Source organism: Sciurus vulgaris, assembly GCF_902686455.1.
Source record: "Sciurus vulgaris genome assembly, chromosome: 19".
Taxonomy (NCBI): Eukaryota; Metazoa; Chordata; class Mammalia; order Rodentia; family Sciuridae; genus Sciurus; species Sciurus vulgaris.
The window spans coordinates 869,802-884,162 of NC_136480.1; the positions used below are offsets into that span (position 1 = coordinate 869,802).

A 14,361-nucleotide genomic window follows, 5' to 3' on the forward strand; every position below is an offset into this window, starting at 1 on the left:
TCACTCCATTACGTAAAATGAGCAGCCTACCCAGGCCCTGGGGATGGCCCGACCACACGGGTCTGTGGCTACCTTCCCAGTGGGGTCTCTGCTGAGCCCCCTTCTGGCCCCGCGATCTTTCTCCAGGGATCACTGTGGCCTCTCTGCTCATCTCCTTGGTAAACAAGTGAACATAGCAGTAAGTCCCTGCCGGGTACCAGTCCCTCCCCCCAGGTCCTGGTCCAGGTCCATCCCCACCCTCCAGTTTGTCCTGAGTTCACTCTATAGAAAAAACACAGCTGCCTTGACGAGCTGGCTGGGGCACACCTGTCATCCCAGGGGCTCAGGAGGCTGAGGAAGGAGGATCACAAGTTGGAGGCCAGCCTCAGCCACTTAGCGAGGCCCTGAGCGACTCAGCGAGACCCTGTCTCTAAATAAAATATAAAAAGGGCTGGGGAGGTGGCTCAGGGGTTAACTGCCCTGCGTTCAGTCCCAGGTGCCAAAAAAAATTTTTACAGGAAGGGAAAGTCACAGGACATGACGCTCAGCGCCCAGGATCCTGGGTGGTCTACAAAACTCAAAACTAAAGGAATCCTCCTTCAAAGGCTCAGGGGAGCTAGAATACTCTGGAAGCTCCGGGATATGGAATAATAGCAAACTGGTTTTTTTGAGGGTCCAGAGAGGAGTGGGATTGACCATCCCACAGGCTGGGATCCATCGGTGGAACCTTGTAGAACAGCCTGCTCTCCTCCCAAAGGCATCTCTGCCCCCATGGAGTCTGGAAAGCCCTTCGATCTCTCCTCATGAGAACAGTGTGGTTCAGACCCACACCAAGTCCCCCCAGCAGCACAGCTGGCACTTGGGGACATTGTCACAGTTACTAAGCGGGGACCTCGGCATTCTGGGCTGGACTTCCAGAACGTGGCTCTGGGGCCTGACCACTGCTCCCCATGGGGCGGGAATCACACGGCTCCCCCGAGCTGCCGTGGGTCCTTGTGTGCCCCCTGGCACCCGGGAGGACAGCGCCCAGGCCCCGCTGACCCGCCCGGCCACCAGCGCCTGGACTCTCACTTCCTGCCTGGCTCCACAGCGGCTGCAGGGGTTGGAGCCTCCTGCGCGAGGCAGCGAGACCTGCAGACGGGGGACGGTGGCACCCGGAGGCTGAGCCCCCACGACACGCCAAGGTCGCGACCAGGCCTCTCAGCCAGCGCAACTCAGAGCGGCGGAGGTCACCCTGGCCCAGCGCCACCCGGACGACGCCAAGCCCTGTTCTCAGGCTCCCAGGAAGGCCAGCAGGTGACAGCAGACAGGGAGCGAGGTCGCCGGACACCTTTCAGAGGGACAGATGGCTGCCCGTGTGCAGGGGGAGGGCAGGAAGAGAAAGGAGCAGGTGATGCGAGGCTGCTTTGCCAGCATCTGCACGGAGGCACCCCCCGGAGGCCCAGGGTCCAGGAAGGCCCACGGAGGCCCAGGGAGGTCCAGGGAGGCCCAGGAGGCCCAGGGAGGCTCAGGGAGGCCCAGAGAGGCCAGGGAGGCCCAGGCCATTCCAGTTCTACAGAAAGCCTGGAGGCCAGCAGTGCAGAGGAAACAAGCCTCATTTGCTCTGTCAGGGGCAGAGAAGAAAAAGCCAAGGCCACAACCGAGGCGCCCCCTCACCCGTCTGAATGGTAGTCATCAAGAATATAGGCAACGACAGGTGTCGGCAAGGATGTGAGGAAGGGTCCACCCATCCACGGCTGCTGGGGCTGCAGGCTGGGGCAGCCACTCTGGGAAGCAGGATGGAGATGCCTCAAAAACCTGGAATGGACCCACCATTTGACCCAGCTGTCCCACTCCTCGCTTTATACCCAACGGGCTTAAAATCAGCCTACGACAGTGATGCAGCCACATCCATGTTTAGAGCAGCTCAATTCACAAGAGCTAAACTGTGGAACCAACCTAGGTGCCCTTCAATAGATGAGTGGATAAAGAAAATGTGGTACATATACACAGCGGAATACTACTCAGCCTTAAAGAAGAATGAAACGATGGCATTTGCAAGTAACTGGATGGAGCTGGAGACTCTCATGCTAAGTGAGATAAGCCAATCCCAAAGCACCAAAAAGGCAGAATGTTCTCTCTGATGTGCAGATGCTGACTCACAATAAAGGGGAGAATAGCAGTTCACTGGATGAGACAAAGGGGGATGAGGGGCAGGGGGATGGGAAAGACAGTGGAATGGATGGGACAGAACTTTCCTCTTCACATATGGACACACGACGAGGGAAACTCCACATCACGTCCAACCACAAGGATGGGGAGTCACACTCCATGCATATGTGACGTGTCAGAGTGCACGCTGCTGTCACGGACAGCTAAGACAGACAAAACCCAAAACAACCCCAGGCTACAGAGGAAGGCGGGAGCGCATCAGGACGGCCTGCAAAATCAGGATGACAGCTGAGTGCATTTTCTGGAGGGGCTGCTTGGGTGGCCAGCTCAGATTCCCTCCTTCCCTCTGCCACTACCCAATCTTTCTCCCCACTGAGGGGCAGAAGGCCCCTTGTTGGCTCTGTTCCCTTTTATATTCCATTTGTTTTGATACTGGGGACTAAACCCAGGGTCACTCTGCCACTGAGCCCCATCCCCAGCCCTTTTTAGTTTTTATTTAGAGACAGGGTCTCACTGAGTTGCTGAGGCTGGCCTCCAACTTATAATCCTCCTGCCTCAGCCTCCCCCAGCTGCTGGAAGGACAGGCGTGCCACTGCATTTGGTTGTTCTGTGTAGATTACGGTGACCCAGGACGGAGCCTCCGGGCGGTTGGGAGTGATTTCCAAGGCTGCTACAGCCCAGTGGGACCCATCCTGAGCTCGGAGAGTGAAATTTCACCTGAGCCCGGCTCCTCTCCCACCAGGGTGACAGGGAGCTCGGCTCCAGGCACCAGAGCAAAGTCGTCTCTCTTGCGCTGTCCTGCCATCCCTTCTGGGCTGACAGTGATTTGGGGACCGTGGCAGTGGCATGTGCTCCTTCAGGGAAAGGCTAAGCCTGCCCCTGGTCTGTGCAGTCACAGGAGGGGAGACTAGAAGGCGGGAGAGACAGCACCCAGGCTGGAAAGCTCTGCTTTTGTCTTTCTGTCAACTATTCCCATCATCACAGTGTGGGTGTGGGTGTCCCCAGAAGCCCCCGTGGAGACGCTGCAGGAAGGTCAGAGGGGACGCGATCGTTTCATGAGAGCCTCAACCCGGTCCGTGCCTGGCTCCCTGGGGGATCCGCTGGGGGCACCTGGAGGCAGGTGGTGTGGTGAGGAGGTGGCACTGGGGCCTGGCTCTGGGGACACATGTGCATCTGGGAGTGGAGTCTCTCTGCCTCCTGGTCCCCAGGGGAGCTGCTTCCCTGCACCACACTCTTCCTCCATGAGGTTCAGCCTCCCCTCAGGCCCGAGGAACGGAGCCGGCCGTCTGTGGACTGAGCCCTCTGAAACTGGGAGCCCCAAATAAATGATTCCTCTTCTAAAACTGTGCTTGTCAGGTCTTTTGGTCACAGCAACAACAAAGAAGCTGAGTAAAACATTCATTCCCTACTTCCTATGGGGGCTCTGTGGAGGAGAGTGACAGGCCAGGAAAGCTTCCAGAGTTTTCTGGGTTTAGCCAGGCACAGTGGCGTATGCATATAATCCCAGTGGCTTGGGAGGCTGAGGCAGGAGGATGGGAAGGTGGAGGCCAGCCTCTGCCACTTAGCGAGGTCCTGAGCAACTCAGCGAGACCCTGTGTCTAAATAAAGTATAAAAAGGGCTGGGGAGGTGGCTCAGTGGGTAAGCACCCCGGGTTCCATCTCTAGTACCAAAAAAAAAGGAATGTTCTAGGTCGTGGGACCCTGGTGCTGCGGGAAGGCGGGCCCGGGGCCAGTTTCTGTGTCGCTATGGTGGCCTCGGTCTCCCCAGCTGGTCGCTGGGTCAGCTGCTGAGACTGGCAGGAGGCGGCGAGGAGACACTGGGTCCTTCCCCAGCGTCCCGCCGCGCTGCGGCCCAAGGAAGATCCAAGAAAAACCGTGGAGGGGCGCGAGGCTGCAAGGTCACGCCGGCCACTGTTCACCGCGTGAACGCGGCGCCGGCGACGCGTCAGGCCGACCAGGGCTGCTCTTGGCCGGGGGGCGGGGACAGGGGAGCCGCGGCTCCTTGACCAGCACCAGCCGGGTCACGTCGGGGCCGAGGGTGGCGGCAGGTGGGGACGGGCTGCGCAGCGCCCGGCGGGCGGCGTCCCGGGGCGCAGTCGGCTCGCGCGGCGGCCTCGACACCGGCCCTGTGTCCACTGGTGTCTGGTGACCGCGTGGAGCGAGTGTCCCCGCGCGGCACGTGGCGGCACAGGGCCAGCCTTGCCCCCGGGGCATGGAGAGGCCGGGGACAGAGGCGAGGCCACCTCTTCGTTAAAACGGCGGTGACACTGGCGGGAGGGGCGCTTCCATGTTTATCTCATCACAAGAGTGACCACGGGGTCCGCTCAAATGGCCCGGGCCACTCGGCCCTCCTGATGGCCAGGCCCGCCCTCACCCTCCCCGGCGCCTCTGCAGGGCGGGTGACCGTCTGTCCCGGGCCTCCTCGTCCCCTCGGGAGCCGCCCGACCCCAGGCCCCTGCTTGTGACTGTGGAAGGCCCGGGGCGGGGCCACTCGGCCAGGGGACACCGGCCCTTCCTGACCCCTGTGCCCAGGAGGGCCCGTCTGGGGGCGCCACCGCTGACCCCTGGGAGGTGACCAGGCGTGACGGGCGTGACCCTTGGGAGGCGCCCTCCCCAGAGCAACTTCCAGGAGAGGCGGGTCCTGAGGAAGCGCTTCAAAAACCAGCTTTCTTATAAAAATAGAAGAAATCATCAAAAATCTACATACGGATAAGTATCTGTACACACGTGTGTGCGGGTCAGTGTGTGTGACGCAGAGGGCTCCATCCACAGGCCAACACTCAGTGGACTGGGGACGCAGCTCAGTTGGTAGAGTGCTCGCCTCACAAGCACAAGGCCCTGGGTTCAATCGCCAGCACCACCATAATAAATAAGTGAAAAAATAAATGAATGACTCAGAATTAGAAAACTAGGACAAACAGCTCTTAAAGATCCTCCTAATACAGACACGATGGCAACTAGGTCAAGCCACGGACTTTAGAGAGCATGAACACTGAAGCCACAGCAGAACATATGAACACACTGCATTTCTGTACACGAGCAGCGGATGAATGATAATGATATATTCAAAGTCATGAAGTAATAAAATACTTAGAAATAAGCAAAATAAGTGATGCATAAAAGTGCACTTCAAACTACGAAACAGTACTGAGAGAAACCAAAGACGTCGATAGAAAGGTGTACCATGTTCATGGATCGCTATGCTCAGAGTCACTGATGGTGTCACAGTGTCTCACAGTGCCAATGCCAATCAAAACCCAACGGCTTTTTTTTTTTTTTTTTAAAGAAAAATGAAGTTGATTTGAAATTTTACATGGATGCAGAGGACCTAGACAAGCAAAACTAATATTTGAAAGGAACAAGGTTCAAAGATCCACACTACCCGATTTAAAAGTGTACTATAAAGCTATATATAGTAACCAGATGGCGTGAGACTGCAATAAAAGAAATATAAATCGACAGTACACAACAGAGTCCCCAAATAGACCCACATATATTGTCATTTAATCTTTTTTATAAAAATACCAACACAATTTAATGGAGAAAGAGAAATCTCCAATAAAAAGTGCTGAAACAATTGAATAAAAGTATTTTTAAAAACATTCACCCTTACTTCACACCACACAGGAAATTAATTTGAAATAGAACACAGACCTAAACGTAACAACTAAAACTACAAAGCTTTCAGAAGAAAACACAGGAGCTATCTTTACGACCCTGGGGTGGACAAATGCAAATTCTAGGCCACGAAAAGCACAAGTCATAAAAACAAAACAAAACATAAACATAAACTGAAGTTCATCAAAACTGAAACCCTTCAAAAAATACTGTTAAGAGAATGAAAAGGCCAGAGATGGCCCAGGGAAATAATCTCAGTAAGTGATATCTGATGAAGGCCTTTTGCCCCAGATATTAAGAACACTTATGAAACAACAATAAGACAAATAACCTGATGTGTAAAAGAACTGAGAACTCAGTGGCAGAACATCGTGGAACAGCCAGTAAGCACCCTAAAAGGTGGACGACATGAGTCCATTCGACTGTACTGGTGGCCTCCACAGCAATGAGACAGGAAAAGAAGCCACTGGGAGGCCAGGTGTGGTGGTGCATGCCTATCATGGAGGCTGAGAAAGGAGGATTGTGAGTTCAAAGTCAGCCTCAGCAAAAGCGAGGCTCTAAGCAACTCAGCAAGACCCTGACTCTAAATAAAATATAAAAAGGGCTGGGGAGGTGGCTCAGGGGTGAAGCGTCCCTGGGTTCAATCCCCAGTACAAAAAAAAAAAAAAAAAAAAAAAAAAGAAGAAGAAGAACAAGAACAAGAAGAAGCCTCTGGGAAAATAAGGCTGGAAGGGTGTTCTGGAGAGGTGAGGAGGTCCCAAGGGTAGCCTAAAGGCAGACTCCAGGATCGGGGTGGGTTTTATGTGACTTACAGTAAAAACCCTTGAGTCTATATTTTAAAACAAGACATTTCACTTGAAAATCCAGGCTTCCAGATCCCTCACCTGAGAAGTCGGAGCATGGGCCCTCCGCCCCAAGCCCAATGGGCCAGCTGATCACCATAGCCCATGAGCCTTCTGGAAGTCAGTAGCCACAGTGGTGCCCAATCCTGGGGCCTGGGGTGCATATTTGTTCAACAAAAGACGCCAGCTTTGAGTGTGACTCCATGCAGGTGTCCCAGACATGAGTGTCACAGTGATGACCTGATTCAGAGTGTACTGACCTGCAGATTACTGTCAGAGAAGGGCCACAACTTAAGTCTTTAGCTCTAGATGTATGACTTACAGGTGAATTTACACAGTCTTTCTCCCCTGATCTAGAATACAGTGAAAAGATGCAGAGTTAAGATCCCTTGGTGCCAGGTGCCACGGTGCATGCTGTCATCCCAGCAGCTCGGGAGGCTGAGGCAGGAGGATCACAAGTTGGAGGCCAGCCTCAGCTACTTAGTGAGGCCTAAGCAACTCAGCAAGGCTCTGTCTCTAAATAAAATATAAAAAGGGCTGGGGAGGTGGCTCAGGGGTGAAGCGTCCCTGGGTTCAATCCCCAGGGCCACCACCAACCTACACTGGAGTTGAGGTCCACGTGGATATGCTCACATGTGCAAGTAAAGCAGCCGTGGTTCTCCGGCGGGAGACATATTTTACATCTTTTACATAATTTAGATCTTTTTCCTGTTATGATAAGACATTGCCTATTTTTTTAACAATTAAAAAATTAAGCTAAATGCTACAGTTGCTGCATTCCGATCTGCCTGTAACCCAAGAAGGACCCTGCTCTCGGGGGTACTTTGCTGCCTCTGGGCCTCGGGCCTTCCCAGAGACCCGCTTCCCCGCCCACCCCACGAGGGCTGGCCTCTGGGGTCTTCTCTGCATCGGGCTCTTCCTTCGGGCTGCCTCCTCTCCGCGAGTAACTCCAGCGGACGTGGAGGCCTGGAGGAAGCCAAGGCTGTGTGCTTGCTAACGACTCCCAGCTCTTCCCAGCATCCTCCGTTCTAATCCATGCAAATGGTCATGTGGGGGCCCTTCCCAGGCACCCAGGTTCCACTCCTCATCTCCTTCTTTCCTGCACCTGAGCCCACAGCCCCTCTGAGGTGCGTCACAGGCCACTCCTGCCTGAGCCCACCTCCCCCTAGCCTGCTGGCAGGAAGGGCCACTGAGTCATGTTCCAACACCACATTCCACCATGCTAGCTGCCAAACTTGCTCCCAAAGTTCACTCTTTCAAATGTCTGCCCGAACAGCAACACATCTGTCCTCATGGGACATGGACTCAGAGGCACACAGGGGCACTGTCAAAGACAAGCTATGCTGGCGCACACCTGTCATCCCAGCGGCTGGGGAGGCTGAGGCAGGAGGATCACAAGTTGGAGGCCAGCCTCAGACACTTAGTGAGGCCCTCAGCAACTAAGACCCTGTCTCTAAATAAAATACAAAAATGGCTCAGTGATGAAGCACCCCCGTGTTCAAGCTCCAGTACAAAAATATATATATGTATATACATCCCATTATTAAATGAAAAGCGCAAGTGTGGAGTAGGATATATAAAGCACGCTACCATTTATACACAGCTGTAGAACACATAAAACCATGTCATATATGAATGACTACAACCATGTGGGAGAAGAATTTACATCAAATTCCAGATTGCAAAAGAAAAAAAAATCTAACCAGCAAAGTAAACTCCTAAGTTTACAGATACTATCAAGCAAGAAGGGATTCTTATACAAAGTTAGAATTTTTTTGTGTGCGCTGGTTAAAAGCCTCCTGAGAAATACAGGACAGTGCTGCGGAGACTCGGGAAGGGGCCGGGGCAGTGCCAAGGGCCAGATGCCCACCAGACCCTAGAAGCTGCCCCAGAGGAGGGACGGGGCACGCGGAGGAAGCACGTGCAGGCTTCCCTGCTTTGGAGGCTACGATGGCAGCGTGGGGAGGAAGCCACGGCTAAACTCCTGGAATAAGCCTGATGACTGGGAAGGACTGGGAAGCACGGGATCCAAATGCAAGGCGGGCAGTGCCTGGCTCGGCTCTGCACGCACACTGTCAGCAGGGCCAAGGGCCCCGGGTGGCCGCGCTCTGTGCGGTGCACTCTCTGCCTGGGCGAAGCAGCCGCACACCCACCCCCCGACCCCAGGGCACCATCTCATCGTGGGACCCAGAAACCCAGGAGTCCTAAGCCACCCCTCTTCTTCCTCTCCTGTAGCCATACCTGAGGGACCCTAGGTCTCGTCTAAGCCAAGTATCACCCTGGACCAAACCATCGGCAGCCATTGCCGGGACCCAGCCAGCTCCCCACACCCATGCCGGGCCGTCCCACCCACAGGCGGCCAGAGAACCTTCTGCTGCTTAAAGTCCCTCCGTGCCCTGAGCACCCCAAAGCCTGCTTGGACCTCCAGCCCACATCCAGGCCACTCTAGGGGTCCTCTACTTGGGGAAGGAGCCCTGGTGGCCCACACGGGGCCAGCCTCTGGCCGGGCCACCAAGACCCTGCAGGGTCACATTTTCATGGAGCCATGTGGCAGAGGAACAAACAGAACCAACATTCCTACTGCTCTGATCCCACGGTACCAACGGGCTCTTCCAAACGAGCTTCGTCATCAAGAAAAGATGAAATTATAGGCAGCATTCTAGGAAGAACTGTGGAGTTCGAGGAAAGGGAGGAGAAAGCCCATTTTAGAAAGATTCCCAAATGCAGATAAGACATGACCTCGTTTCTACGTTACAGCAGCTTCCTGACTCGTTGACCTCTGCTTACTGAAGACGTCCAGGGTGTGTGGGGCTGGCAGCGGGCAGAGGCTCCTTGGTGGTGTGGTTACCTGTGGAGTGGCCGCAACTACGCACTCAGGACGGCGGACCAGGGAAGATGACGCGTGGCACCCACGTGCTCCAAGGGGACAGGAGGCCATTTGCATGTCCTCTTGGATAAGTGATAAGCATCGAGGATTTTTAGAACTTGGAAGAAATTACAATGTGAGTGTCGTCCTCCCACCTGGGGTGCAACTGAAGCTCTTCCACGTCCTGCAGGATGTTGGTGTAAGATTAGAAATGGGCGGTGTGGAAGTGGGCAGGTGGCAGCAGCACCGCCAGGGGTCACCACCATGAGGGCACCCTGTTCTGCCAGAGTGTGGGCCACCCAGCCAGTCCCTAGCACCTGACTCCCATGGAGAAGGTGCTGGACACACCCCTGCCCAAGGCACCCTGGAGCCCAGGCTTCTGCAGCATTGCTGGGTCCATGGAGCTCAAGGGCAGGCCCAAGCACCCCAGGAGGCAGACTGCCCCAGGACAGCACTGCATGGACAGAGAAGGACCAGCCTGCCTCCAAGCCCCAGGCTCAGCTCACGGTAGGAATAACCCTGACTTTTCTTTTCCTTTTTTTTTTTTTTTTTTTTTAAACCAGGAGCTCTCAACCCGAGCCACATCCCCAGCCCTTTTATATTTTATTTAGAGACAGGATCTCGCTGAATTGCTTGGGGCCTTGCCGAGTTGCTGAGGCTGGCCTCCAACTTGTGAACCTCCTGTCTCAGCCTCCCAAGTTGCTGGGATGACAGGCGTGCACCTGACCTACCTTGACTTTTCAATTACAGAAGCAAATCAATTCCCTTTTCTTTACTCTGCACATCTGAGTTAGTTTCCACCAAAAAGGAGCTAACGTACCCGCCCGCCTGGATAAACCGCTCCTGTCCAGGGAGACACCGAGCTGAATGGGTGCCCCCATCGCCCTGGGAGAGAAAAGAGGAAAAGCCCGAACCACCTCCAGGTACCATGGGACTAAGTGCTTTATTGCTGGCCACATGTCCTGGGGCTGGCAGCTCACACTCCCTGGTCCTCCGCTATTTGCAGAGGTACCATGGGCTGCCAGGGGCAAGGGAAGAAGATAAATTCGCTCGGAAACGGCACCCCTGAGCAGGCCGCTTTCACACAGAGGGTCCCAATAGGGTGAGAAAGAGGTCCCTTCAGAAGAAATCCACTGCAGGCCGTTGGGCAGAAAGCACCTAACCGTATTCACAAAAGAAACCTCTCACTCAGAGGAGATGCCCAGTCCTACAGTCCTGCAGCCCATGGCTGACTTCCTGTACAGCCCCAGTGGTCCACTTCCTGGATCATGGCTGACTTCCTGTAGGGCCCCAGCGGTCCACTTCCTGGATCACGGCCGACTTCCTGTACGGCCCCAGCGGTCCACTTCCAGGATCATGGCCGACTTCCTGTACGGCCCCAGCGGCCCACTTCCTGGATCATGGCCAACATCCTGTAGGGCCCCAGAGGTCCACTTCCTGGATCATGGCCGACTTCCTGTAGGGCCCCAGAGGTCCACTTCCTGGATCATGCCCGACTTCTTGTAGGGCCCCAGAGGTCCACTTCCTGGATCATGGCCAACTTCCTGTAGGGCCCCAGAGGTCCACTTCCTGGATCATGGCCGACTTCCTGTAGGGTCCCAGTGTCACTTCTGGACAGCCCTGCTTGCTTCACAAAGGCTTCAGCCCCAGCCTAGCATGGGGCCCTCACAGCCAGTCTGTGAAATGGAAAGAGCCCAGTCACAGCAAAAGAGGTCCAGGCCCAGAGTAGGAAGGTCCATGGACAGCCCGCAGCAGGGCCAGTCCCACCCCAGATGCGCCAAACTAGCCAGGCGGCCTCTCCAAGAGGAGTCAGTCCCTACTGACTCCCCACCTGACCTGCTGGGAGTCTTTACGATAGAAGCCCCCGTTCCCAGGCCCAGAGCAGGCGTTGAGGGCCCTGGCTGCTCCCCGCGCCCTGCGTGTGCGCCTGAGCGTGCCCGGGCCAGCGCTCCGGTGCATGTCAACATGCGGGTCTGCTTTCAATTGCGCTGGAACAAGTCTACCTGATAAACAAAAACAGATCCAAAATAACCTTTGGCAAGCAGCATATTTTTAAAAGAAAGAGAAGGTCCGAATGAACTGGCAAGAGCAATGCTTAAGCAAACAAACTTGGTCAAGTCAAACATCCGTGGTGCACATCAAAAAGCCCCTCAAAGGGCTCCCCATGAACCACGACCGGCAGCGGGAAGGAGGCTGGGGCTGACACACGCCTGGCCTGGAACTCAGCGGCCCCCTGCTTCCCTCCGCTGGGAAGCACTGGCATTTCACGGGGATCACAGGGCGAGCTCACGAGTGGGGGCCGGGAAGCCCAATGTCTGTTAGAGCCAGAGGGGGCAGAGGCCTGGGCCTGGTGGTCTGGCTCTGGACAGCGGCTCCACTGGACAGCACTGGGTAGGTGACGGCAAGGGCCAGTGGGCAGCAGCCTGGCACCGCTGGAAATTCATTCAAGGCGCGGGGCCGAGACCAAACCGGGTCTGCAACTGTCTGCTTTGACTCTCAAAGCCACCACTCACCAGTGAGCTTCCCGGCCACCCTGAACTACACACAGCAGAGGACCAGGAGCCCGAGCTGCCCCGGGACCCGGGACCCGCAATAAAGCACACGGGGACCCACAGCAGACCCCTGACAGCCTGCCGCAGAGGCTCCTGCCCTGGAATGATGGCCTTAACAAGCCACACTCTGGAATGTTCTGGAGCCCGGGCTCCTCAGTCCTGACCACAGCGGGGCTCCCACAGGGGCCCACGGGCCCTGCCCTTCCAGTCCACTTGCAGAGACACACGTGGGCTCACCCCAGTGCTGCTCTCCAGCAGTTTCCACGGCAAAATTCTCTACGGACGCCCTGGCCCCAAGCCCAAACCCCTTCCTGCCTGGCTTCCTGGGGTGCTAGAGCCTCTGAGGCTGGATGCTTCCTTCCTCGCATCCGTGGACAGTCCACCCCAACACAGCTCCCCCCTGTGCACAGAAGCTTCTGGAACATAGTTACTAGAAGTGGGCTGGGGGCGGCCACAGCACAGACCCTCCTCTCTCAAGGCCCCAAGTGTCAGTCATGAGGGGCAGGGTGACCTGAGGGACTGCAGAGCCCAAGGTGAAGCAGCACTGGCAGGGCAGGGCCACTCCCAGGAACCAGCAGAGGCTGGAGAGGCCAAACCAGGGGACTCCACCAAGGATGTCCCGGGAGACAGACGGGCCAGGTGCAGGGTGCTCAAGCTTTGGAGCCAGATCCACATGTAAAATAGGACCTGACTTCTCTGGGTCTGGATTTCTCCTTCCCTGTGAAGTGGGGTCAGGAAAGAGCTGAGGAACCGGAACCAGCATGGGCTGGGGAGGAGCAGGCTTTTGCTCATTTTTTTTTTTTTGGTCCCAGGGATTGAACCCAGGGCTGCTTAACCACTGAGCTCCCTCCCCAGCCCTTTTTATATTTTATTTAGAGACAGGGTCTCGCTGAGTTGCTCAGGGCCTCACTAAGTTGCTGAGGCTGGCCTCCAACTTGCGATCCTCCTGCCTCAGCCTCCCAACCTGCTGGCATGATAGTCAAGCTCCACTACACCAGGTGAGAGTAGGCTTTGAGAAACCGAAGTTTGTCACTGTCACTAACAGGCAGAGAATAGTTTGCCTGGGCAGAGGGGGAGCGGAGAATGGAAGTGTTGCATCTGGTCTTCCCAGTGTTGTCCATAAAGATGGCAGCCCCATAAAAAGGACAAAAGTATTTGTATATGCTAATGTGCAGGAGGCAAGGGACAGCAGGGGAACAAGCCCAGAACAACAGGTCTTTTGTGCCTCTCTGAGGAGGGGAGAGAAGAAAAGAGGTAGGAGAGAATAGGCTGAAAGCCCAAGAGAAATGAGCAAAGCCAGCTGGGGGGCTGGGGGCAGGGGTGAGGGACTGTGCACACGGCCCCACAACAGAGCACAGGCTGCCCCTCACTGAGCAGGCCCGGGACAGCAGGGCCCCCCAAAGGAGCTGCGCCGAGTGCCACGCAGGCCAGAACAGAGCAGTACAGCAGCCAGCCACACACAGGTTCTGGGTGGAGCCGGGCACAATGGTGTACGCCTGTTAATCCAGAGGGTCGGGAGGCTGAGGAAGGAGGCTCACAAGTTGGAGGCCAGCCTCGGCAACTCAGCGAGGCCCTAAACAACTTGGCGAGGCCCTGTCTCTAAATAAAAAATAAGAAGGGCTGGGGATGTGGCTCAGTGGGTAAGCAGCCCTGGGGTCAATCCCTGGTACCAAAAAAAAAAAAAAAACCAGGCGCTGGGTGATCATGAGCCCACCCGGAGGCACGGAGATCGGCCCCCATCCAGCTTCCTGAAGAGCCCTGGGGACCCCCACTCAGAGGCCTCCCCAGCAGAGAATGGCTTTCCAGGGCCAAAGCCGGGTGAGAGAGAAGCAGGCAGGCAGAACAAAAGTTGTTCTTTCTCTGGTTCTTTGTATTTTTTTCTTTCAGAAAAGCCACACAAGAAACAGATGAATACCAGCTTGTTGTCAAAGAGCTGAACACCAATTACTTGGACTGGAACATGAAAGCTTCCTTTCAGTTCCTGAATTCCACTGTCTCTCACTCCCCCAAGACGCAGCCACTGTTCTCAGTGGCTCCTTCCAGATCTTTCTGGACGCAGCTGTACACACACGGACACACGGACGGTTTTCCTGTCTAAACGGGACCGAGGCGTACACGGCGTTCCCAGAGCTGCTGAGCCCCAGCATCACATTTATTGTATTAATTCACAAAATGTTTGTTAAGGATCGAGGAAGACTGACCAAGTCTTCGGCCCTCACAGATCGGGCGGTCCTCTCGGCTGCTTTCCCATGCGGACCTGCGTCACTGCTGACTGTGCGTGGTCCCTCCCGGCCTGTGTGCCCAGTGCGCCGTCACTGCACGCTCTCCACCAACACCACTGCGGTGGACACCT

At 55.6% G+C, this 14,361-nt stretch overlaps 1 protein-coding gene across 4 annotated transcripts in view; it reads right to left on the reverse strand.

Annotated features, from left to right (window-relative positions):
* The window catches only part of EEFSEC (eukaryotic elongation factor, selenocysteine-tRNA specific), a 182,858-nt gene that overhangs the window by 71,596 nt on the left and 96,901 nt on the right, over positions 1-14,361 (reverse strand). Inside the window, exon 5 of one of the 4 annotated variants that reach the window (XM_079122121.1) lies at positions 10,111-11,132. The exons of the other annotated variants lie outside the window; for them this stretch is intronic. Within the exon in view, the coding sequence (XP_078978247.1) occupies positions 11,097-11,132 (36 nt within the window). The 3' untranslated portion in view covers positions 10,111-11,096. Of the gene's footprint in view, positions 1-10,110; positions 11,133-14,361 lie in introns of those variants that run through there. 4 annotated transcript variants of the gene reach the window in all.